This window comes from Geotrypetes seraphini, chromosome 8 (genome assembly GCF_902459505.1).
Source record: "Geotrypetes seraphini chromosome 8, aGeoSer1.1, whole genome shotgun sequence".
NCBI lineage: Eukaryota > Metazoa > Chordata > Amphibia > Gymnophiona > Dermophiidae > Geotrypetes > Geotrypetes seraphini.
Window position 1 is genome coordinate 3726311 of NC_047091.1, and position 27052 is coordinate 3753362.

Sequence of the window (27052 nt, forward strand, 5' to 3'; positions counted from 1 at the left end):
GCAGAGTTTTTAGGAAACAGGACCTATGAAGTTATAATAGGAAATAAGAGTCCCAAATATGACGACTGTCTGCAGAGTGCCACAAAGATCCCCACTGTCTCCCTCCCTGTTTAACATTTATCTAAGAATCTTGGCAAAAATATTCTCCTCCCACCAAATCCAAACATTCTCTTATGTAGATGATATCTTCCTTCTTTGGATTTTATAGTAATTCGCTTAGTATTTTATTTGTTATCATTATTTTGTATTTTATCGTACATTCAAATTTGGATTTTAATGTACATCGCTTAGTATTTTATGTATAAGCGATTCATCAAATTTCAAATAAACTTGAAACTTTGTGTAGCAAGTGACACTTTTGAGTCCACTCTGCAGCACCTAGCGAAGACAATAGAGGACTGAGCTCATGGTCACAAAAAGAACTTCCTTAAACGTAATAAACAGAACACCAAAGTGCTATGGTTTGGAGACTATGACTCATCAGTGGCGTACCAAGGGGGGGGGAGGTCCTCCCAGGGTGCAGCCTTAGGTGGGGTGCACAGCCGGCCAGGTCCAGAAAATTCTACCGGGCCAATCAGCCTGCCTCTTCCCGATGTCAATTCTGCCGTCGGAGAGGAAGTTCGGGCCAGCCAATCGCTGCCTAGCTGGGCAGAACTTCCTCTCCAACAGCAGAATTGATGTCGGGGAGAGGAATGCTGGTCAGCCCGATGCAGGGAAGGAGAGCTTGGGGCGGCAGCGGCTTTGGGGCATGTTACCCGATGGCGGTGACTTGGGGGGCTGTTACCCGATGTTGGCGGCAATGGCTTGGGGGAGGGCAGGGAGAAAGAAAGAAAGGGGGCAGGCAGGGAGAAAGAAGGAAAGAAGGGAAACAGAGAAAAAGAAAGGGGGCATGAAGAGAAAAAAAAAGAAAGGGAAGCAGGGAGAAAGAAAGGGCAGGGAGAGAGGAAGAAAAAGTTTGGGGAGGGAATGAGGTCTGGAGGAGAGGAAACATACAGGCTGAAAGAAGGGAAGAAAGATAGGATGCACAGTCAGAAGAAGAAAGTGCAACCAGAGACTCATGAAAAATGCTTGAGTACCTGATTGTAAAAACCGCTTAGATAACCTTGATAGGTGGTATATAAAATCCTAATAAACTTGAAACTTGAAACTTAATAATAATAAACTTGATCACCAGACAAGGTAGAAAAATTATTTTATTTTAAATGAGTGATCAAAATGTGTCTGAATTTATATCTGCTGTCTATATTTTGCACAATGGCCCCCCTTTTACTAAACCACAATAGCGGTTTTTAGCGCAGGGAGCCTATGAGTGTCGAGAACAGCCCTGGGCATTCAGCGCAGCTCCCTGCACTAAAAACTGCTAAAATGCTTTAGTAAAAAGGGAGGGGGGTATTTGTCTATTTTTGTATGGTTGTTACTGAGGTGACAGTGCATAAAGTCATCTGTCTTGACCTCTTTGAAAACCCCCCAGAATAGGAATGATAACATTTTCTCAGCGTACAGTGTGCTTTGTGTTTTGTTTTTATTTTATTGTTGATAGATCATTTTGACTTGGTCATTTTAAAAGTAGCTCACAAGCCCAAAAAGTGTGGGCACCCCTGAGCTAGAGCGTTGAAGCTGTGTGTTTCTGCCGTAAAGGTCATCTCTGATGCAACCGGAAGTTGCATCAGAGACGACCTTTACGGCAGCCATATGCAATTACAACGCTCCGGCTGTTTTAAGAAGGCAGTTTATACATCGCCGGCCACAGGGCAGGGAGATTTCTCGGACTAGGCCTGTTGTCCGGGGGGAGGGGGGGAGAAAGCACCACGAAGGTAAGGGGCAGGGAGGGAGAAAGGGAGAAAAGGTGGGATGGAGAGGAAAACAGGGTAAAACAGAGGGGGAAGGACACTGAAAGCACATGGGGAAGATAGAGGGGGGAGAAGGACGCTGAAAGCACATGGGGAAGACAGAGTGGGAAGAAGATGCTGAATGGAAATGGGGAACAGAGAGTGGGGAGAAGATGCTGAAGGAAAATGAGGAACAGAGAGTGGGGAGAAGATGCTGCAGGAAAATGGGGAAGAGAGAGTTGGGAGAAGACGCTGGCAGGGAAGAAGACAGAGATGCCAGATTATGGGAGGAGCGGAGGGAAGAAGATGGGTGCCAGACCAATTTGGAAGGATGGAGAAAGGGAGAGGACCCGATGTAAGCTGGTTCAGATAGAATCCTAGTTGATTCTATGGTGAGCTACAAGAAGCTGGGCTATTGTGGGGCAGGTCTCTGAACGATCATCCCCACCCATGAAGGATGGCCTTATATTTGAGTACTGGCATCTCTTTTTATTTATTTATTTATTCTTTCATTCAATTTTCTATACCGTTCTCCCAGGGGAGCTCAGAACAGTTTACACTCATTATTCAGGTATTCAAGCATTTTTCCCTGTTTGTCCCAGTGGGCTCACATTCCATCTAATATACCTGGGACATTGGGTGGGGACGGACCATGTGACCTGCGTTACAAAGAGCTATGCATGTCAGAACCCACAATCTCAGGGTGCTGAGGCTGCAGTTCCAACCCCTCTGCACACTTGCAGACATAGTATGGTAGGAGATAGCATGGCAAACATTGTCTGCCGGGGATGGCAAAACATAGTTAACAAAGCATGGTAAAACATAATATAACAAACATGGTATGATGAGCATAGTATTACAAAACATGGGTAACATAGTATGACATGACTTGGCAAAATTGGTAGGGCAAGTGTGCGTGATAAAACAGCATAGAAGACATGGAACAGCAAACACTGTGTGGCAGACATGGCATGAGAGATTGAAGCATGGTAGACAGTGTGGCAAACATAATATGGTTTGACTGCCTCTGATCTTTACTGCTAACTTGAGCAACCATCTAATCTTGCCTAATGGTTGGATCTGTGTGCCCTATAACTTTATTAAAGTTACTGAGCAAAGAGTGAACTCCCAGTCTCATTTCTGATAAACAGAGGCTTGCCTTGTTCCAGGTGAGGAGGAATGCATGTGACAGTAATAGGTGCAACTGATGACGACTGCAAACAATTGCAAACATTGCCACTTCTAATCCAGCTGGGCTAGTTTTCTCTGTTCCCCAGGTATGTTTACCCTCAGTTATCAGGCAGAAGGATAAGGGATGTTATTCAGGATGTTTGCTTTTCTCCTTACTACTGTGTGCAAAGGACATGGAAAATAGGCTGAGCCTAAAACTGCAGATTGAAGCCTGAGGGTTGAATGTTTAACTACCATTTGGAAAAAATAATTTGCAGTAATGGTCAGAGCTCTTCATGGAGACAGTGAGTTTAGGATCTGGTGCTATAGAAACAGGGAGAGCTCAGTTCAGAGATGATGAATGTGGACTCCAGGATACTGCAGCGCTGGGAAGAGCTCAGCTCAGTAACAGTGAATGTGGACCCCCCAACAGGCTGATGTTCAAAACCTAACATTGGTGCTAGAGCCGATTAGCATGGGCAAAAATCTGCACACAATATACAGAAAGCTGTAGCATGGGATATAACATGTGTGCCCAAGATCTGTGCAAACAGCATTAAAATTAAGTCATAAGCATGTAAATGAGGTATTTTGGTGTTCCTTTTCAGTGATCAGAAAACAACACTGCAATGTGGCATTTCAGTGGAGAAGGCCTATCATTCAACTTCCAATTGGGACCTGTGATTCATCTTGCTTTTATACCCAAAATATCCCAAGCATTTAAACGTGTAGTCCCCTTACAATGCTGGGATAGCAATGCAAGCAAGAAAGCTGAAGACCTATTAACAAAGACAAAGGGTTAGAAAAATGAACACTTGCAGAAAACCATACAAGTAGGGTTGTTCTATATTTTTCTTCTTTGCTACCAATAAAAATGTCAAAAAAGATTCCAAACAGCTTTATCTCAATAAGGCCCTCCCCCCAATGCAAGTAGTAAACAAGCAAGCAAGGAAAGACAAAGGGATTTTTTTGACAAAAAAGAAAGAGGTTAGCATATTAATAGCACGCTTAGAAATAAAAAGCACATAGCACTTATGTGTGCATCTTACACTCAATCTAGAGAAAGGAAAATGGTAAAACCAGAGGGCATAATTTGAGGTTGAGGGGTGGTAGACTCAAGAGTAATGTTAGGACATTCTTCTTTATGGAGAGGGTGGTTGATGCCTAGAATGTGCTCCTGAGGGAGGTGGTGGAGAAGAAAATGGTGACAGAGTTCAAACAAGCATGGGATGAACACAGAGGATCTCTAATCAGAAAATAATGGGTATACATTGAAGAAACTAAGGCCAGTACTGGGCAGAGTTGCACGGTCTGTGTCCCCTATATGGACATTCAGTTGAGGACGGGCTGGGGAGGGCTTGGATGGCTTGGATGGTTAAAATGGGCTGGAGTGAGCTTTGATGGAGACTCCAGCAGAGCCTACAAAAGTGTCTTTCACAGCCTCCAGGAGATGTGGTGGACAGGGGACAAGGATGGAACCAAAATGGCGAATAATGTCTAGTATTTTGGTGAAGTCATCATGGGAGACTGTTTGGAAATGAGTTAGATTCTCAGTTGTAGTTTTAATTATCTTGTCTGAGTTAGGGGGGATGATGTTTGTAGCATGGCAGAGTCGAGGCGAGACCTTGTTTTGTCTACTTTGTCTGCAAAGTAGTCTGAGAATGTTTCACTGTCAAGTTCAGTATTAAGGCTTTGGTTGTCTTCTTGTGACGTGAGTATCTCTTTTGTTAGTTAAAACAGGTTTTGTGATCTGTTAGGGATCTTTAATAGTCATTGAGAGTAGTACTGTATATATATATATATAATATAAGTCGATCCGAATATAAGTCGAGACCCCCTTTTTCCCACCAAAAAGGAGGAAAAATGGTTGACTCGAATATAATTCAGGCGGCTTAATATTCAAGTGCCCTGCCATGACAGGCTCTGCACCCAGCCCCCTTCCCTCCCTCCCCTGTCAGGCACTGCACCCAGCTCCCTTCCCTCCCTCCCCTGTCAGACTCTGCACCCAGCACTCTTCCCTCCCTCCAGTGTCAGGTAGGAGTTCGAAAAGCCAGGGATCAGCAGAGGGCCCGCTGCACCTCCACCAGGGATCAGCAGAGGTATGAGGATAGGGCAAGGAGGAGGGGGGCAGAGCCTGGCGGCGACAGCCTCAGCCTGAAAAATTCTGAGAGGGGGCATTAGCTCGAATATAAACCAGGACCCCCATTTTTGGGCCAATTTTGTGGCCCAAAAATCCCGGTTTATATTCGAGTATATATGGTACATCGTTTTAGCGTCTAGGGTGTTTTTTAAAAAAATATTCTTCATTCAGTTCCTTCCATTTGGATCTGTCACTGTTAAGCCTGGATTTGTACCATTTCCTTTCTGCTTTCCTTAGTTCTTTTTTCTTGGTTCTTAAGTCATCAGTAAACTATCAAGAGGAGTATTTGCAGGGATAGTATTTGATCTCTTTGAATGGGGCTAGTCCTTCGTATAGGGTTTTTACCTCAGTGTGCCAGTTCATGGCAGCCTCGTTAGCAGATTCAGATTTGAATTTTCAGTATTTCTACTAGGTTGGAAGGGTCTGTTGAGAGATAATGCTTACTGTGGATAGGCAGACTGAATGGGCCATTTGGCATTTATCTGCCATCATGTTTCTATTGTTGTATATTTTCTTATGTTGAGTTTGCTTCCTGGTTGACAATTGATTCGTTGGAGCTCACTTCCCCAGTATATTAGAAAGGAAAAAGACCTTAACCAATTTAAAAAATTTCTTAAAAGTTGTCTTTTTAAAGACGCATTTAATATCTAATTTTAGACGAAGATTTTTGGCTCAGTCTTTTACCCATCCTATTGTTTTTTTCTTGTTTTAATCTTTTTTCTTAAACCTAGAACATGTAACTTTGCCCCTCTATCCCTCATGTTTCGTGTCTGTCTTAGATCTGTAAGTTTGAAGTTACTTTGTTTAAATTATAAAACACTATTTTATATAGTTGTAAATCGCTTAGCAACTTGAATAAGCGATTCATCAAATACTAATAAAAATTTGAAACTTGAAACTAAGTGTAGTTGAATGTGATCAAATGGTAATCAGACAGGGTACCAGTTTGGTGATGCAGTCAGGAGTTCCTGTGGTGAGCAGTGTATCTTTTTCAATAAAGTTTAGGTCTAGGGTGTGGCCCACAGAGTGGGTTGGTGAGGGAACCATTTGTTGGAAGCCTAGGTCCGAAAGTAAAGTGATGAAGTCTGCCAGGGATCCAGTCTCATTTTGGTAGCTTGCAAAGTTAGTCTCCAGGTATGATGACCCGGTTGTATATGATGACCAGTTTTGCTAAGGATGGATATCAGGTCATCTAGGATGACCATTGGTGAGTGTGGTACTCTGTTTATCAAGGTGAAAGTTTGGTCTGTATTGTGACCCACCAAGAAGATGATGCATTCTAGTGCATCTTTTGTGATGGTGTCAATCAGTCTTGGGTTGAGGCTGGACTTAATGATGACGGCTACACCTCCACCTCTTGTTTTAGTGCATGAGCAAGCTATTGCTTGGTACCCTAGTGGCCAAAGCATATCCAAGGTAGCTCCGTCATTATCTTTATGCCAGGTTTCAGTAATTAGGAAGATGTCCCAGTTATTGTCTGTGAAGAGATCATTTAGTATAATGTATGTATGAATATATGTTTAATTTATTTGATATACCGCTTTACCTTACAATAACTGTCATATCAAGGCGGTTAACACTAGGTGCTTAAAAACTTCCCTATCTGTCCAAAAAGACTCACAATCTAACTAAAGCACCGTATTAAGTATTTATTAACATACTAACATATTAACCTAACAGAATAAATTAAAATAAGAAGTAATAATGTCTTTGTTGTTGTTGCCAGTGCAATTTTAAGGTTATTCAGGGTGTGTGACGGAGATAGGCCTAAGGTAGTGGAGTCTGTGTGCTAAGGATTTGATGTGGGGAAGGTGACATAGGTCACCATATCTACCCTGTCCTATGGTGAGGTTGGATTTGGAATATTGTATGCAGTTTTGGAGACTGCCCTTTTAAAAATATATAAATAGGATGGAGTCAGTCTAGGGATCTGCTACAAAATTGGTTAGTAGTCTTTGTCATAAATCATATGGGGACAGACTTAAAGACCTTAATATGTATATTCTGGAAGAAAGACTGGAAAGAGGAGATATGAAAGAGATGTGTTTTTTTTAATTTTTATTCAATTTTCTATACCACTCTTCCAGGGGAGCTCAGAACAGTTTACATGAATTTATTCAGGTACTCAAGTATGTACTCAAGCATGTATCTCTGTGGTATTAGAACATAAGAATTGCTGCTGCTGGGTCAGACCAGTGGTCCATGGTGCCCAGCAGTCTGCTCCCGCGGTGGCCCTTAGGTCAAAGACCAGTGCCCTAATTGAATCTAGCCTTACCTGCATACATTCTGGTTCAGCAGAAACTTGTCTAACTTTATCTTGAATCCCTGGAGGGTATTTTCCCCTATGACAGCCTCCGGAAGAGCGTTCCAGATTTCTACCACTCTCTGGGTGAAGAACTTCCTTACATTTGTACAGAATCTATCCCCTTTTAACTTTATGGAGTGCCCTCTCGTTCTCTCTACCTTGGACAGGATAAACAACCAGTCTTTATCTACTAAGTCTTTTCCCTTCATTATCTTAAATATTTCGATCATGTCCCCTCTCAGTCTCCTCTTTTCAAGGGAAAAGAGGCCCAGTTTCTCTAATCTCTCACTGTACGGCAATTCCTCCAGACCCTTATCTATTTTAGTTGCTCTTCTCTTGACCCTTTCGAGTAGTACTATGTCCTTCTTCATGTATGGTGACCAGTGCTGGACGCAGTATTCCTGGTGGGGACATACCATGGCCCGGTACAGTAGCATGAAAACCTTCTCCAATCTGCTCATGATCCCCTTCTTAATCATTCCTAGCATTCTGTTTGCCCTTTTTGCCACCACCACACATTGCGTGGACGGCTTCATTGGCTTGTCTACCAGTACTCCCAAGTCTCTTTCCTGGGGGGTCTTTCCAAGTACTGCACCGGACATCCTGTATTCGTATATAAGATTTTTGTTACCAACATGCATAACCTTAACTTGTCCACGTTAAACCTCATTTGCCATGTCACAGCACATTCATTGAGTGGGTTTATGTCACGTTCCAGTTCTTCGTAATCCTTCTGTGTCTTCACTATGTATAACTTTGTATCATCTGCAAATTTAATCACCTCGCTCGTTGTACCAATTTCCAGGTCATTTATAAATATGTTGAAGAGAATGGGTCCAAGTATCGAACCCTGCAGCACTCCACTCGTGACGCTTTTTCAGTCCGTGTATTGACCATTTACCCCCCACTCTGTTTCCTATCCACCAACCAGTTTTTAATCCACTTGAATATTTCACCCTCGATACGGGAGAGTTCTTGAGTGGGCAGACTTGTTGGGCCATTGGCCCTTTTCTGACGTCATGTTCTATGTTTCTATGACTCGCAATTTTTCAAAGTAGATGTTCATGCGGGACCTTGTCGAATGTCTTCTGAAAATCCAGACCGGGTCACCCTTGTCTATCTGCCTATTTACTCTCTCAAAGAAGTGCAGCAAGTTTGTCAAGCAAGATCTTCCTTTGCTGAAGCCGTGCTGGCTGGGCCTCATCAGATTGTGTCCGTCAAGGTGATCAATGATGCCTTTATCAGTGCCTCTACAATCTTTTCCAGTACTGAGGTCAGACTCACTGGTCTGTAGTTTCCCAGATCTCCCCTCGAACCTCTTTTGAAGATTGGTATAAAATTTGCCACTTTCCAGTCTTCTGGAATCCTTCCTTATTTGATCAACAGATTGGCTTATTAGTTGGAGCAGTTCAGCTATAACCCCTTTCAGTTCCTTGATTACCCTCAGATGGATGCCGTCCGGTCCTGGCGATTTATCATTTTAAAATCTATCAGTCAGCCTGCATACCTCTTCTAGACTGCCGTCAACCCTGTATGTTTTCCGTCTTTGTTTCCTGCGTATAGCCTGTCGGCTTCTGGTATATTATATATATCCTTTTCGTTAAATACACAAAGTCAGTCTTTTTCAATTGAAGGAAAGAACAAGTTTACAAGTTTATTTAAAATTTGATAAATCGCTTATACATAGTTTCTAGGCGGTTTACAGCTTAAAATTAGTGAACTCTGGAAGGAGAGGACATAGGATGCAGTTAAGACGTGATAGGCTCAGGAGTAATATATGAAAATACTTCGTAGATGCGTGGAATAATCACCCAGTGGAGGTGGTGAAGATGAAGACTGTATTTGAATTCAAGATAGCATGGGACAGGCATGTGGGATCTCTTAGGAAGAGACGGAGATGGGCAGACTGAATGGGCCATTTAGCCTTTATCTGCCGTCATAGTTCTATGTTTCTATGTTAATTAATACCTAATAATTGATGTTAATTGGCACTAATTATTTTTTGTTTAAATCGGTTTTATTGAAAACTTTTGTAAAATATTATAGGTCTGAAAATTAGGACATGTACTACAATAACAGTGTATAAGTGGAGGGGGATTTTCAGAAAAAAAAAAAGTGTATGTATACGAACGCAAGGAGCCTAAGGAATAAGATGGTTGAATTAGAAGCTATGGCACAGCACTGAGCTGTAAAGCCCAGTGCAGTCTGGGTCATGTAGTCTGCTTAGTTAGCAGCCCCTGCTGCATTAGTGGAAGATAACCACATACTCTTCCACAGTACTGTATAGTTAAAATTATGGTGCTGGGATGAGGGTTTTAGATTTGTTAAGAACTGGGCAACATTCTAGGAAAGGGGAAGCCTATTCTGAAAGGAAGGACTCCACCTTAACTGGGATGGAACCAAACTGCTGGCATCAATATTTTTAAAGGAGTAGCTTTTAAACTAAGATGGGGGAGGAGAAGCTGATAGTCACCTGGAAGCAGATGGTTCATTGTGGAGTAATCTTGAAGAATACTACTAAAACAGAATATTTAGGAAATCCCAATAGAGAGGTCTCAATAATGGTGAAAGAAAGCCAGGAGTGTTTAAGATGAAAGCAGAGTAAAGGATGCAAATTATCCCTGTCAACTTCTAAGCAGCCTGTAGATGCAAGGAAAAAAATATTTGAAGTATCTGTGTACAAATGCTAGAAGCCTAAAAATTAAGATGAGAGAGTTAGAGTATATACTCAAAACTCACCTATTCCTGAAATACCTAGACAGCTGACCCACTTCTCTCTTTCCCCTCTCTAACGGTGCTCCTGCCCTTTCTCCCCATTGTTCCCACATCCCTTAAGTTAACTCAACTTGTACGTCAACTCAACTTGTACTTCACTAATCTTTTGTAAACCGCATAGAACTTAATGGTACTGCGGTATATAAACTGTTATTATTATTATTATTATTATACTCATAGTATTAAATGAAGAGGTAGATATAATAGGCATCTCAGAGAGCTGGTGCAAGGAGGACACTGTGTTACCAGGGTATAAATTGCAGTATATCAAAATGATAGAATAGATCAAATTGGAGGGGGTTGCACTATATGTTAAAAAGGAAATTAAATCAAACAAAATAAACATTCTGCATGACATAGCAGCATGGAATCCATTTGAATAGAAATTCTATGTATAAAGGGAAGAGTACGGTTTTGGGGTTCAAAAAAGGAATTGGATGATTTCCTGAAGGAAAAGGGGATAGAAGGGTATAGATGTAGGATTACTATACAGGTCCTGGACCTGATGGGCCGCCGCCGCACGAGCATGGGCATGATGGACCTCTGGTCTGACTCAACAGAGGCATTACTTATGTTCTTATGAATATGCAGGAAGGGCCCTAGCCGCTTTAGCCTTTCCTCATAGGGAAGTCGTCCCATCCCTTTTATAATTTTCATTACTCTTCTCTGTACCTTTTCTAATTCTGCTATATCTTTTTTGAGATATGGCGACCAGAAATACACAAGTATTCTAGGTGCAACCGTACCATAGATAAATATGTGATATAAATGCATATGTCGAGTCTCATTTGAAAGGAAGCTCTGGAATGAGAGGGCATAGGATGAAGTTAAGAGGTGATAGGCTCAGGAGTAATCTAAGGATAAGGATCTTAGAGTGGCTTTCAGCAGGAACCGAAATCTCAAGGAAATGCTTTGTCCTGCATAGCAGACTGGGTAGAGAAACAGGAGCAGGAGGTGTTTGTGGTACCTCCTGCTCCCAACAGAAGGTACGGACACCGGGGCAGGGAGAAGGAGAGGGCGGGGAGGGTAGTAGGCATCCCCCCTGCTGTTTTTTTCAGGGGAGCGGGTGGGCAGGAGCCTTAGAGGCAGGAGAAAGTGGGCTTCTCTCCTGCCATCTTTTTGGGGTTCAGGGGGGGAATGGTGGCTCAAGGGGCACGCAATTGTGGGGGGTCATTGGGGGAGGGCTGTTGTGAGTGGTGGGGGATATTTTTCATTTTTTTATGGGTCAGATATTTTGCATGTGTAATATATGCAAAATATCTGTGCCATGGAAAAAAAAGGAAAAAAAACCCATGCAGACCTGTCAAAAACCAGGCAGACCTGTCGGTAACACAATTACCGACAGGTCTACAGCAGTCGGGTTTTAGGATCATAAGTACCAATGCAAAATAGACAAGCAATGTAAGTGAATCAATCGCTTGGTTATTTTGCATGGGGTTTTACTAATTTGCATGGCTGGATCAGAAAATGGGCAATCGAGGGGAAAAACATGCAGTGGGCCCTTTTGTGAATCGGGACAGTTAGCAGCGATTGTTGCTAAACCTGTGAAAACAGGTTTAGCGATGATCGCTGACTTTAGTGAATCGGGGGCCCTAGTCTGTCACTTTGGGGCCTATGTCGAGGGCACTCAGTTTATTTATTATATACCTGTATGGAACACTGTCAAAGACTTTGCTAAAATCTAAATACACCACATCTAATACTCTTCCTCTATTCATTTCTCCGGTCATCAAAGTTTCAAGTTTTTCAAGTTTTATTTAAAATTTGATTCTAATGCTTATCAGTATTTCTAAGAGTTGAACATCAATAAAAGTGTGTGTGTGTGGGGGGGGGGGGCACACGATTATATGCATACAATAAACTCATAGACATAATAGACTAACTCAAAAACGTAAGGAAAAGGGGGAGGAACCACAATATATATATATATAGCAAAGAGAGACATTAAAGGTTAGAATGAAAGGGGGGGAATATAGAATAATAAAATAGTACTAAAAAGTATCATTGATCAAAAGAAACATTATAAGAATATTGTCTATGCTCTAATCATAAATATTGAAAGCGTTCTTAAAGAGAAAACTTTTAAGAAATTTTTTACATCTGTCTAATTTAGTCTCCTCCTTGAGATAGATGAGTAAGGAGTTCCAAAGTTGGGGGGCTGTAACTGAGATAATCTCTGTACGTCTTTTATTGATGACCTTCAAGGATGGGATGGATAACAAGTTTTGTTCATTTGATCTTAACGTCCTTGTACATAATGGGGAACCAGTGAGCATTTAAAGGGAGGTAACGTGATCATACTTTTTAGAATTTGTGATGATTTTTATTGCTGTATTTTGGATTATCTGTAGGCATCTGATTTCTTTTAGTGTAATGTTTTTATATATAGAGTTACAATAATCCAATTTCGAGATCACAAGAGTGGATGAGGATATTTAGCGCTGCTGGTTCGAGAAACTTAGACAATGATCGTATCATGCATAGTTTGTAAAAACAATTTTTAACAACTGCGCTGATATGATCATGATAAGATAGTTTTTGATTGAGGATTACTCCTAAGATTTTGATAGAGTTGACCATTTTTAATAGTGTATTGTTGAGTTGGATGGGAGATGGCAGAGAGAGACCATCTTTTCAAGGTTTTTATTTTTGCTACATGTAGAGCCAGCATATTATCCCTGAGCCAGTCATTAATTTGTTCTAACTTCTGGTTGATGTTAATTATATTGTTGTGATTTTCAGCATCAGTTGGATGGATCCAATTGATTGGCTGAATGTCAGTAATGGTGGCAAGAAAATATTGAAGAGGCGAAGAAACAGTACAGAGCCTTGAGGAATTTCATAGGTATTAGAGTAAGTAGAACATGAAGTTATTGAAAAGCACTTTGGAGGAATGGTCTGAAAAGTAGGAGTGGAACCAGGACAGGCTTATGGTGATCTAAGAAATATAGAATGATGGTAGTTACTCCGATCAAGGAATGTTCAGTTGAGTGATTACTTCTGAAGCCAGTTTGATTTGGGTGTAATACCTGAGTTTTATCAATGAAATCCGTGATTTGATTAAAGACTACTTTCTCTTTGTTTGGCAAGGAATGAAATATTAGCAATTGGTCGGTAGTTTGATTCTTCGTTTTGTGACACGTTAGGATCCTTAATGATCGTACGGATGGTTGATGCTTTCCAGTGCTTTGGGAGACATCCCGTAGATAAACTATTTGTGATCAATTTATGTATGAATGGGCCAAAAATAGAAAAGAGACATTTTATTGTTGATGCAGGGATAGGCTCCAAACATGCCCCTTTTGTATTAATGCTTTTGAGGAGTCTTGTTAGGTCATTGAGTGAGGGTAAATTGAAATTGGAACATTTTGAGATTGGCAGAAATGATGCTTGGTCCTTCTCAGGGGAGACCGAGGTGACTTTTGCCTGAAAACAATCCCTGATGTTTTCTACTTTCTTTTTGAAGTAGTTTGCTAAGTCCTGCATTGTAAGTTGACTGTTTGATAAAGTATCCTTTTTTGGGTTGAATGCCGTCAATGATTCTAGAATGGAGAATAGTGTTGAAGAGTTTTTTTTGCCTTTGCTATGCGAGTAGAGTAGTAATTATTTTTTGCTTGATTAATTTTGTATTTATAGTAGTTCCCTTGTTCTTTATATTTTTGTAAAGCAACAAGAGTTTTTTTTGCGACACCATTTCCATTCTAGAGATCTTAATTGATTTTTAATTAACGTAAGTTCGGCAGTGTACCAGGGATTCTTAAGCTTGTTGGATGTTATGGTACGGACACAAATTGGTGCAATGTTATCATGGAGTGGTTGGGTAGTATTGTGTCATGCTTCAATCTGCTCATCTAATGCGGCGTTACAGAGATTCTCAATTTGTAGTGAGAATAACAAAGAAACGATTATATCAAGTTTGCTATAATGTCTGAAAGACACGGATTTGGTACAATAGGAAGTTCTTAAAAGCTTTGGATAGACCGGGGTACTGGACTGGTTGAAGGGGGAGAAAATGAATAACTATTGGAGTTTGGGACAAAGATTTGGTCTAGAATGTGAGCAGCAGTGTGAGTTGGATCTGTTACTAAGGAGATTAAGCTAAATCTGTGAGGAGTTGTGATATTTCAGAAGTGAAGGCATTTTCCTGGACATCAAAGTAGATATTAAAATCTCCCAGTATAACTGGATTGTCAGAGGAAGTATTGAAGTCAAATAAAATCGATTGCAGAAGAGTGAAGGTATCATGACTTATTGGAGGGGAAACATAAAGAAGCAAAAAGTCAGTCTGTGGAGTTTTAATTACTTTAAATTGTAAGAATTCAATATGGGCTCGTGGCAGCAAAAGTTCTTTATTAGATACTAGGACGTTCTTAGAGATTACTGCTAATCTTCCTCCTTTCTTTCCGGAATGATGGTTGTAGATATAAGTGTAGCCTGGAATACAGGCAAAGGAGAGGTAGGCTTTGTCTCTTCTGGTAAGCCAGGTCTCAGAGATACAAAGGATGTCTAATGTGTTAAGTAAAATGGAGTCCTTCACTAAATGATATTTGTTTTTAATAGATCTTGAGTTAATTATGCCTATTTTGAGGTTACAAGATGTGATAGAAAGCAGCGAGGTCCTGGGGATTTTTAGCCATTGAGGATTACATTTCACTGTTGGCTTATTCGCAGTTGCTGGTCTATTATCCCAAATAACTGGGATGTGAGATGCTTAAGCTGACTGCATTATGGTAAAGATTAATAAAAATAAAGTGAGTAGGAATTGATTTTTCTTTGAGAAAAATAGTCGTGATATAAGTATGCACTTAGATCACGCACGAAGGTGCGCAGTAGCCCTTTCAGGACCAAGGGACAAATTTGTCCCATAACTTTAAAATCCTATAAATTTTGATTGGGATAGTCTACAGTTCTAAATTTGATATTTACGGATTCCATATGATACTGCCTTTATGTAAACAAACTGGTTCCGACATTCATTCATTAGCGTCGTTGCCAGATTGACGAGAAGATTCACTTGCCACACTGTCCATAAGCCATAAGTGTGATTTTTTAAATAAAAATAATGATATTTCACAAAACAAATCAATTTTTTGGCATCTGCAAGCCCTTTTTACCATAAAAATGTCGTCAAAACCACAAAAATTGGCCTACGATCCTTATGGTCCTGAAAGGGTTAAGGAGCATAACCTGACAAAACCTGCCTCTAGTGAAACCATGTTGCCTCAAATCCTGTAATCTAGATTCTAGAAACTGCACTATTCTCTGTTTTAAAAGTGTTCCATTAATTTACTTACCACAGAATTCAGATTTACCAGCACTGTAGTTCCCTACTTCTTCTTTATTTCCACTATTGTGCAGAAGGACCACAACCACCCTTCTTGAATCCTCTGGTACCACTCCCAACTCTAGCGAAGCATTGAAAAGGTCAGCCAGTGGAGCAGCCAGAACTTCCCTAAGTTCCCTCAGTACCCTCGGATGTACACCATCCAGCCCCATCGCTTTATCCACCTTTAGTTTATCAAGCTCCTCATGAACACAGTCCTCTGAAAATTGATCAGGGTCTACCACACCTCCAGCCCTATTTGCTTTTGTTTCCTGCAGTTCTGCTCCTAGCGCTTCAGCTTTGAACATAGAACAGAAATACAGTATTTGTTAAGCAATTCAGCCATATCTTTATTGGCTTCTACATATTCCTCCCCTTCACTTTTGCACTTCCACCAATAACTCATATATCTAAAAAAAAATGTCTTGTTCCCCCATTTTACTGTGTCTGCTATTTTTTTCTTCTCTTTGCATTTTTGCTTTCCTGACTATTCAACCAGTCCCTCTTCACTTTTCCAGAATTTTTGCCTGTCTTCTTCCTTCTGTGATCTTTTGTAGTTTTGTGGAGTCGGTCCAGAGGCAACTAAAATGGTTGATGGTTTGCATCATAAGGTGTATGGGGACAGACTTAAAGATATCAATATGTAGACTTGGATGGAAAGGTGGGAGAGGGGAGATATGATAGAGATGTTTAAATACCTACATGACATGTGCATGAGATGAGTCTGTTTCATTTTGTAAGAAGCTCCAGAATGAGAGGGCATAAGATGAAGTTAAGAGGTGATAGGCTCAGGAGTAATCTGAGGAAATATTTTTTTACAGAAAGGGTGGTAGATGTGTGTAATAGTCTCCTGATAGAGGTGGTGGAGACAAAGACTGTGAATTCAACAAAGCATGGGACAGATATGTGGGATTTCTTAGGGAGAAGAGGAGACAGTGCATACTGCAGATGGGCAGACTAGATGGGCCATTTGGCTTTTATCTGTATCTATGTTTCTGTGTAAATCCTTCTGCTTGTAATGTGCATAATCCCTAATTCAGGTAGTGAATGGAGTGATACTATATTTGTTTTTTGATTGATTATTGGTAATGAATAGCTTTTAGGAGAGTTTTTTGTTGACCAATGGTGAATGTGAGCTAAAATATTGCAGCTTTGGCTATAAGCATAATTATGTATGCAATTTTTGTTGAGGCCTTTTTTCTCCACTTTTTAAAATAAATTTGATATATAACATTATAGTGTCTCTTTCTCTGCTTAAACTTTATGGGATTTGTTTGAAGATCTTCGTGGTTGTTTTTCCATTACTCTCTCTTTGCTATTGGTAATTGATATCACTCACTTTGGCAGTTTTTGACAGTTGCCCAATTTTTCCTAATTTCTGTTAATATGTCTTCATCTATCTGTTCATTCTGTCCTGGTAGATGGTTATAGACTCTTTCCCTTCACCCACTGAATTTCTATCCATAAGGATTCTACATTGCTATCTCTGTTTTGTATAGAATATTTATTTTGTTTGACTCAATTCCCTCTGTAACATATAGCACAACATCCCCTCCTCCAATTTGACTCACTATATCAATATAATTTGTATCCTGATAACAGTGTCCCATTGATTGTCCTTCTTCCACCAGGTCACAGAGATCCTATTATATCTACCTCTTCTATCTTTTTTTTTTTCAGTTCAATAAGTTTTATTGATTTTATGAAATACAAATGAGAAAACTAACAATATGAGTGTTCCAAAAGGGGAAAACAGAGTAACAATGAACATTAACATATGTGAAGCGTATCCAAAACGATATGATGGCAGTCTTGCAACAGCAGATGATATGAGAAGTACTGGGTAATTCATAAAGAGAAAGGAAAAGGCAATAAAATGTTACTTATACATAGTTGATATAGCAGTAGTGAGGAGATATGCAACCACATAGAAATGAAAGGGGTTGTTACATGTTGTGAGCTCGCCGGTGCCGGGTTTTGTGTTTGGCTACCGACCAGGGCTCAACAACCATAGTCCTTAGCGTGCTTTCAAAAGAGGTTGAAAGTCCTGCTGGGTTTCATAAACAATGCAACATAGAAATTGTCAGGAAAATAAAGCTTTTTCAAAACCTGAGTCCAACTTTATTTATTATCACAGTTTAGGATTTGCACTCAAAATCAAATATAAACAGAAAATTGGGACTTGCAAAAATAGTCCCCCCTTTTCTTGCAGGTAAGTGTCCAAATAGTCCTGTTGTAGCTCTGTCCCCCCTTTCTCACCCTCAACACCCTTCCATACCACCCTGACCCCCTTTATCACCCTTTACCATGATTCCATACAACCCTGACCCCCCTTTCTCACCCTTCACCATGTTTCCATACCACCCTGACCCCCTTTCTCACCCTTCAACATGATTCCATACCACCCTGACCCCCCTTTCTCACCCTCTACATCCTTCCATAACACCCTGACCTCTTTTCTCTCCCTTCACCACCCTACTATGCTCCTTTCTTTCTCCATCCCAAATCAGCAAGGTCCCGCGATGACTGCTTCTGCTCCAGATGGAAGAGGTAAGTGACGTCGGAGGGGGCTGGGCCAGCAGACGCAGGGAGTTGCAGCAAGATCACACGATGACTGCAGCTGCCAGGCCCGACGTCACTTACCTCTTCCGGAACAGAGGCGGTAGACGGCACAGTCATCGCGGGACCTTCGTTCACATCAGTGCAACTGTCGACTCTGCTCTGTTATAAGTACGGCAGCCACGCTGAGATGCCGTTTGGAGCAGCACGGGAGGTTCTGGATCCAGCCGGCTGTGCATCCTCTTGGAGCGTGCACCCGGGGCGGACCGCCCCCCCTTGGTACGCCACTAACTAATCCCACCCCCCAAACTCTTCACTACAAAAACCTGCACCACACCACCGAGGTGGAGAAGAGCGAAGGAGTCACTACTCTGTGAGCAGGGCCCCCAGTCCCCCCCCCCCACACACACACAACCCAAATATGTAAGGGAAACCAACTGGAATCCAGCTCCATAGTGATATACCACTCCCGAGATGCACAGCAGCCCCCCTCCCCAGCCTAAAAGGACCACAGGAAGCACCCCAAGGGAAGCATACCCAACACGATCAGAAAAAAAGGGCTCAAAAACACTGCAGGCGACTAAATGTAGCCAACCCAATCAGGCTGTTGGTGATCTGCAAAAAACACCCAGCCAGAGCCAAAACCTAGCTAGGGAGAGGAACCACTGGATCCAAAAGAGGGAAGCTCCCAGAACCTTATATTTAAGCAGGACTGATAATCCAAGCAAACCACATTCACACCCCACCCCCATAGGCGTACCAGCACTACCAAGAAGAACAGAATAGTGCCCCAAGGGGAACCCAAGAAAAATACAAACATTCAAAACACACTCATGCACCCCACCCCCCCAGCATGCCAGGACTCCACAGTAGATAGAATGGTAGCATCCAACACCGATTCTGGGAAGCCCACCAGCCGTAGGTTGTCCCTCCATGAACGATTTTCGAGGTCTTTCAGTTTTTCAGTTTGCCAACACACCTGTTCCTTCAGGGCAGTCAACTCCACCGCCGAGGTGATGTGAGCGTCCTCCGTCAACACCACTTGAGTTTCCAGGTCCTCGGTACGCCTCGTGGTGTCAGCAGGAAGAGTCTCCATGACGATGAGCTGCCCCGATAGTTGTTCAAATCGGGCTTCTAAGGCATGTACTACTGACGCAGACAATGCTTCAATGTGTTCGGCTGAAAGTTGAAGCGCGGGGCTGATTCATACGCCGCCATCTTGGAGTTGGACTTCAGGGAGCGCGTGGATTTTTCTTTCTCGTTTCGAGTGGCTCTCCCACTCATAATCAGGGTCAAATGTTAGACAAACCTGTCCATATACCAGCACCGCCAGAGGAGCTGCTGATTAGCAAAGATGATTAAAGATTAGAGAAGCAGTGCAGGGGGAAAGGACCCGAGGCCCCAGAGCTCGAGCAAAATACGTCTTACCCGGCTCAGCACATCACGTGATTCTAAGAACATTATTTATTACAATCCACTGTGTTGGCCCAGTTGGACTACTGTAATTCTATTTATTTGGGTATTAAACAGGGCAGTTTAGATCGTCTCCAGTTAATACAGAATACAGCAGCCAAATTTATTTTTAGAAAGAGAAAGTACGATCATGTTTCCCCATTGCTGAGAAAACTCCATTGGCTTCCGGTCCATCATAGGATACAGTTCAAGTGTGCATGTGTGGTTTTCAAACTCCTTTATGGAATATTTGACTCTGATTCCCCTTAGTCATAATTCCTTTAGATCCTGCTATTCAAGAATTACAATTCACAAATTAGCATTTCCTTCTCTGAAAGGTATTAAATGCACTGGGAAGCTTAGTAAATCTTTTACTTTTAAATTGGTGAGAATTTGGAATGGACTTCCAGATTCTCTAAGACTGGTAGATCAATTATTTCAATTTTGAAAAAGTTTAAAAACCTGGTTGTTTTCACAACAGTTAATTTGATTCTAGCTGTCGTATAGTAATTTTAAGCAATTCAACATACTTTTTTCTAACTTTTTCCATCCTTCTAATCTAACCAATTTCTGTTTTTATCCCACAGTTTTTACTTGTTATGTTTCATTTTTTAACGAACTGTAAACCGAGTTGAGCTCCTTAGGGAGTAGATTCGGTATATAAAATGATGATTAGATTAGATAGGTCTTCTATAGCCATTTTTGTCACCATCTTTATAAATTTGCATCTAAAAGGGGTTTTTTCATAAAAGAAAACCCCCCACTTAGCTCCCATAGCAATAGTTTGTGCAGCTTCTTTAGGTAGGGGCTAGAGAATGACACGGTGACTGTTATCCACAGCTAGCGGGTAGCAGCGGGTAACCCACCAAAACGGGGAGGAAGAAAACTGGTTGCCTTGGATACAGGGACAAGGCCATTTACCGCCCCGTGGAGCAGTGAATGGCCTTGTCCCCGCACTAAAGTATCTGCTGCGTTGCTTCCCTTCCCAGCCCTCCTCACAATTACAACACTATATCCCTCCTGCCAGTGGCAAAAAAAACCATCTGGGCATCTCTTCCCTTCTAGCCACCTCCCACCCTTCCCCTCACCTTCTTGGGCGCTCTTCAAAATTCTCTTCTTTCTGAGGTGTCAGGACATGGTAAACCATTCTCACAAGTCCAGCGCAACTGCCCCAAAGCTTCTCCTCTGACACACTTCCTATTTCTGCCTGGGCAGCTTATGTCAGAGGAGAAGCTTTGGGGCAGTCACTTGGGACTTGTGAGAATGTTGCTGCATCCGGACACCCAGAAAGAGAAAAGTCTGAAGAGTGCCCGCAAAGGTGAGGAGAAGGGAGGAAGGTGACTCAATGAAGGGAAGAGGTTGAGTGGCGCTGAAGTGGAGGGAAAGGGTGGAGCAGATGCTGGTTGGAAGGGGAGAGTGAGAGAGGGGAATAGACACTGAAAGTGGAGAGAGAGGGAGCAGACACTAGAAGGAAGTGGGGAAGAGAGAAAGGGGAGCAAAATTTGGAAGAAGAGGAGAGAGCGAGCACATACTGGATGGAAGGAGGGGATAAATAAAAGGAGCACATATTGGATTGGGGTAAGAGGATAGATTTAGTAAGATACTGGAAGGGGTGAAGGAAAGATGTGGCAAGCTGTAGGTAGACACAATGAAAGGGAAATTGAGGCTAGAAAGTAAGTAGACAGGTAGAAAACAAATTGAGAAGGAAGAACAGAAAAGGAAGGGAAAGGAAATGGAGAGGAGAGAGACATACCAGAGCATTGGGGGAGGGGGAGGAGACAGATACCAGATCTGAAGGGAGGAAAGGAGGAGAGAGATGCTAAAAACCACCTGGGGGAGGGAGTGAGAGATGCCAGACCATGGGGGGAGCGGAGGGAAGAAGATGGGTGCCAGACCAATGGAGGGGGGGAGAGAGTGATGGAAGGGAGAAACAGACAGTTTCTGGTAGAGGCATAGAAAGAGTCATAAGGAAGAGGCAGAGAGAAGGCAGACAGTGGATGGAAGGAAGAGAATGATGAGAAGATGAGGAAAGCAGAAACCAGACAACAAAAGTAGCAAAAAAATTATTTTTCTTTTCTTTTTTTGCTTTAGGATAAAGTAGTATTGTAGTTGTGTTCAGTATAAAACTATTTGAGGCTTGTGTGGATGGGATCAGATGGTTTGCGGGGACAGGGACCGAGCTTGCTGGGGCAGGGACGGGGAATGAGCTCACGGGTATGGGGTGGGGACAGGGACCGAGTTCACGGGGATGGGGTAGAGACAGGGACAAATTTTTTCCCCGTGTCATTCTCTAGTATGGGCTAATCCTTGCAGCACAAAAAAACTTTAAAAACCCCCGTAAGGTCTTAATTGATACTTCTTTTCTTTTTTTCCTCATAGATCTATCCATCAGTGAGCACCATGACATCTGGCCTAGGATCCATGAATTCCTACATGACCCTGAATTCTGTAAGCTCTCCTGGCTCCATGAATATCTCCTATGCAAGTAATGGCCTTAATGGTACCTCTTTATCAGGACTGGCTGGCACTACCAACCCAATGGGACTGTCCTCGGTGACTTCCCCAGTCACCCCGGCACTGACCTCACTGGGAACTCAGGCAGTCAGTATCAGTTCTCTGTCTCCATATCAGAATATGACACAAGCCATTGCTCCATTGGGTTACTCCCCATCCAGCATCAATAGACCCAAGGAGATCACCAAGCCATATCGGCGAACTTTGACTCATGCTAAACCTCCCTATTCCTATATCTCCCTTATCACCATGGCAATACAGCAGGCTCCTAGCAAGATGCTGACCTTGAATGAAATCTACCAGTGGATCATGGATCTCTTTCCATACTACAGGGAGAACCAGCAGCGGTGGCAGAATTCTATCCGCCATTCTCTGTCCTTCAATGACTGCTTTGTAAAGGTGGCACGATCCCCTGACAAGCCTGGCAAAGGCTCATACTGGGCTTTACATCCTAATTCTGGTAATATGTTTGAGAATGGCTGCTATCTCCGACGGCAAAAGCGCTTCAAACTTGAAGACAAAGCAAAGAAGCTACCTTTAAAGACTTCTCCCTCCCAGGAAACTGTAACCAAGCAACTAGTTGTTAACCTTGAAAGTCAGAGCCCAAATCCTGGCTCAGAAGGAGCTGAATCAGGCCATTCAGACACATCTCATGGATCTGAAGAACAGAGAAGTTTGGTCCAAATGGATTGTTCAGGTGGTCAGGTGTCCCCTCCTATTTCTGAGAGCTCTCCCATCTCCATAGTTCAGTCCATGAATAGCCATTTCTTTTCAACATCCATCACTAACCTGGACCTTCCCAATGACCTCAAAATTGATCCTCAGTACAGTTTCAATCACCCCTTCTCAATTACCAGCTTGATGTCTTCAGAACAGAACCACAAGATGGACCTCAAGTCCTATGAACAGGCTATGGCCTACAGCAGCTTTGGCTCTTCAGCTGTAGACAGCAAGCACACATATGAGCCTACAACCTCCCTTAGTGAGACAGGGTCATACTACCAGACCCTTTACAGCAGATCTCTCCTCAATGCATCCTAGAGTTTTGAAACTAGAGGATATCACTGAGATCCAAAACTGGAAGAAATGGGGAAAGAAGAAAGGCTAGGAATGTAAATAAAAAATTACTAAATATAAGAACTTTAAATATTGTTTATAATTCCCTCATGGGCATAAACCAAAGATTAGCTGCTGTTAAGAAAGACTCCATCATTGTTGCATGGAAGAGAGAAGGGAGAAAGGAAAAGGGGAGAGGGAGAGGGAAAGGTAAAAGAATGGTGGAAGGAAAGACCTGAGAAACTGAAATTTCCAATGCAAGGTTTCATAGGATATGCTTGATGCATTCTACCTATCCCCCAGGACTATTATTTCTGTTCTTCCTACAGAATGGTACAGAGTAAAGGATGATCCTTGGTCATGGCCTTAGAAGAAAGTTTCTTATTGCTGTGGAGTTCTTAAAAAGGATCCATGGCAAATAGCAACATGCTCTGGGTCAATTAAACATGTTTTCAATGTCATTAGTTTTATAGTCCTTTGTTGTTTTTCCCTGTTCTTGTCCTTCATAGTTACACAGATGGTTGGATGGAATGAAAACCAGAGTGATCTATAGAATCTAACCTTCTTTTGATTGTCTACAACTTTCTGTACAAACCCTTGTAGTAGTCTTAGTCTCATTGACATGTGTGTTCAATGTGTGCATGATGCTATTGGTCACAACAGCCATTTGGATCAATCAGATCTGATCTGTTGTCCTTTGGCTTCTCACATGAAGGAGAAAGATAGACATAACTACAAGTAACTTAATAGTGAAATTTATATAATACATGGCGATGTTATATATCGGTTGAACATTGAACATTAAAAATAAATAAGTCTGGTTGCAAAAGCAGATCCCCCATAAGGATTGTTCAGTTAGGGCCTGGTCTCTTCCTCCCTCACTGTCATCAAAGCTTAGGTACCACATTCTGATTTAGAACTTCAGCAGTCAATAAGAGGGATCCCCAAAGGATCTGAAGGAATTGGTCCAACCTGTCATCTTAGCTGAGTGATAACAAGGATAATAACTGAACACAAGGCACCAAAATGTCCTCTGGTCCCATCATTCTTTTCTCCCTCTAACCATACATCTCGCCTCTCTCTGCCTGCATTTTTTCTTCTCTTGAAAGAACGCTTTGCAGACAGATGATGTATATAAAATTGGTATAATGTCTTCAGTGAAATGTACAATGTGTATAATGGCACAACGAAATGTCTCATTGAAACAAAAAGGTATATAAAGTTATCAAAAGAAGGACTGGTATAGTTCCAAAAAAGATGTTTTATGCATAAGGTTCGGGGCCCTAACATTTGCATAGATTTTAATATTAAAATAAAACAAGTTTATTCTGTTTTCCTGTTCAACTGTTCTTCTTGTAATTGCAAGTGGATAGTTATTGGATGTTATATCATCATGAATTATTATTTGATCTGATTGCATGTCCACACATATTGGGCAATCACATGAGGTTGTCTAACCAACCACAATGCTTGATGCTTCTCAGATATTTTAGAAATCTGAGGACCAGTGATTTTCTTTTTATTTAAACAAAAATATTATATTTTATTGTGGAAAAATAGGTAAATGCTTTCCTTTGGGTTTGGAAAGTCCATGGAAAGTTCACCTGAAGGGGAAAGCACAAGCTAGTGTCCTGTATTGAATGCAGGTAAGCAGCCATTTGGGAGTCAATTCTATAAAAAAGGGGCCTCCGTTTAAGTGCCTCAAGGGCATATGGTAGGAGCCTATTCTATAAAGGAATCTAGATGCCTAGGTTCTATTATAGAATACTAACATTACCCTATATATACACACCTGATATTTAGGTGAATGCACACATTTATGCCAGCCATGGGCATAAATGTGCAAATGCCTTATATGCATAACTTATATGCTGTAAGTTACATGCATAAATAGAAGTCTTGCCTATGTCCTGCCCATGCTCTACCAGTGTATGCCACCCAGCTACATGCTATGGAATAATAGAGCATAGGTAGTATACTAGCATAAACATGTGAGTGCATAATGCACATATAAATATTAGCACCTAGTTTAAGAATTGCCCTCTTTATGGAATACTGAAACAGGAAATGCCAACACTGTGTATGCCAAAGCCCAACAATTTCTAACTGAGTTGTCACTTCTTTTTCAAAATATCACAAAATAACTACCACTACCACTATGATATAATTTAACGTAAATATGGACCAAAATATGTGTGAATGGGTTGGTCATTTTCTTTACTTGATTGAATGCTTGAGTTTTCTTTACAAAAGGCAGAATCAGATAAAGTTATTTTTGTATTAGTTTTTAAAATAGTGAATGATAAACTAGAACCATAAGCCTATTACCTTCCTCCAATACAGATTGGGTCCAATATTGAGACTGCAGAAGGCAGCTCAGCTACCTCCCACAGTCTGTGGTGATCCTGGATATTCAGTGCTGGTGCTGTATCTGACCACTGGCATTGAATATTCAAGTCAAAATTCACAGCTGCGGACATAACTAGCCAAGCTGATATTCAACAGCTGGCCAGCATCTTCCCATCCCTTCTCTCCTGCCCTCCCCCCCCCCTTGATCCAGCATTTCTCCTTCTCTCTTCCCTCTTTCCCATTGACCAGCATCTCTCCATTATTTCCTTCTGCCCCTGGATCCAACATCCCCCTCTTTCTCCCTACTATGCATCACTCTCACCCTCTCCTCAAACTCCACCTCCATGTCCAGCATCTCTTCCTAAGGTAGAAAGCAAGAAAAACAGTGAAGGCGGCTAGTGATCTAGGGTGCTCAATTTCTTTATTGTATCAATCAAGACTGCCCTGCTTCAAGAGTCTAAAATCAAGTAACATGCAATGATTTAAAATGAAACAATGATAATTTTAAAATAGAGAGACATAAAATGACTAAAAAATAATTGCATCGATAATAAACATTGTCAATATATAAAATAATATACTAGGTTAATATTAAAGACATAACAAAAATATACAAAAATGTCATGAAAATTATAAATGCAACGTTTAACTATTGTCTTTTCATGTATACCTTTGGGAATAGCAATAAATGAATCTTATAAATGTCAAAGAAATGCAGGAATTCAGAAACCTACATGTCATTAATGTTAAGACAATAAGTTTATAAATTATAGCTACATACTCATTGCACATTTTAAAATATAAAAATAGATAAAATATGAAATATCTATTAATAACATTATAGAAACAAGATAATAAGATCGTGTAAAATACTGTGTGAAAAAGTATGATATGCACTTTCTGACCTTTAAATTTTAAATATGTCCTAAAGTATTAACCTCTATCCAAAATTATCCCCCTTTTACAAAACTTTGGGCTCCTTTTATCAAGGTGGGGTAGGGGTTTAACGCGCGGAATAACGTGTGTTAAACCGCCTAGCGCTAGCCGCTAACACCTCCATTGACAAGGCGTTAGTATTTTGGCTTGCTGCGGGGGTTAGCGCATGATGAAATGTTCGACGCGCTAACCTCCGTAGCGCACCTTGATCAAAGGAGCCCTATGGAAGCGGTTTTTAGCATAGGCCAGCACGCTGAATGCTCTGCGCTGCTCATGATACTCATAGGAACTCTATGGACTCCTTTTACTAAGGTGCGTTAGCGTTTTTAGCGCATGCCGAAGATTAGCGCACGCAAACCAGGCGCTAAATGAAAAATACTAACGCAAGCTCTATGGAGGTGTAGCATCTACTGCACGCGGCATTGTAGCGTGTGCTAAAACCGCTAGCGCACCTTAGTAAAAGGAGCCCTATGAGTGTCAGGAGCAGCGCAGAGCATTCAGCGTGCCCAATGGTGCTAAAAACCGCTTTCACAGTTTTGTAAAATGGGGGTTGATTTCTAACTAAAATTAATTTAATTTTAAAAATAATTTATTACATTTATCAAATCTCTAATTGGACTATATCACATCAGCTCATACCTCAA

General features: G+C 41.5%; 1 protein-coding gene across 1 annotated transcript in view; it reads left to right on the top strand.

Moving 5' to 3' along the window:
• FOXA3 (forkhead box A3) overlaps positions 1-26508 on the top strand; it is a 43307-nt gene extending 16799 nt beyond the window's left edge. Inside the window, exon 2 of the mRNA XM_033956654.1 lies at positions 21933-26508. Within this exon, the coding sequence (XP_033812545.1) occupies positions 21933-23108 (1176 nt within the window). The 3' untranslated portion in view covers positions 23109-26508. The remainder of the gene's footprint in view (positions 1-21932) is intronic.
• Positions 26509-27052: the final 544 nt, after the last annotated feature.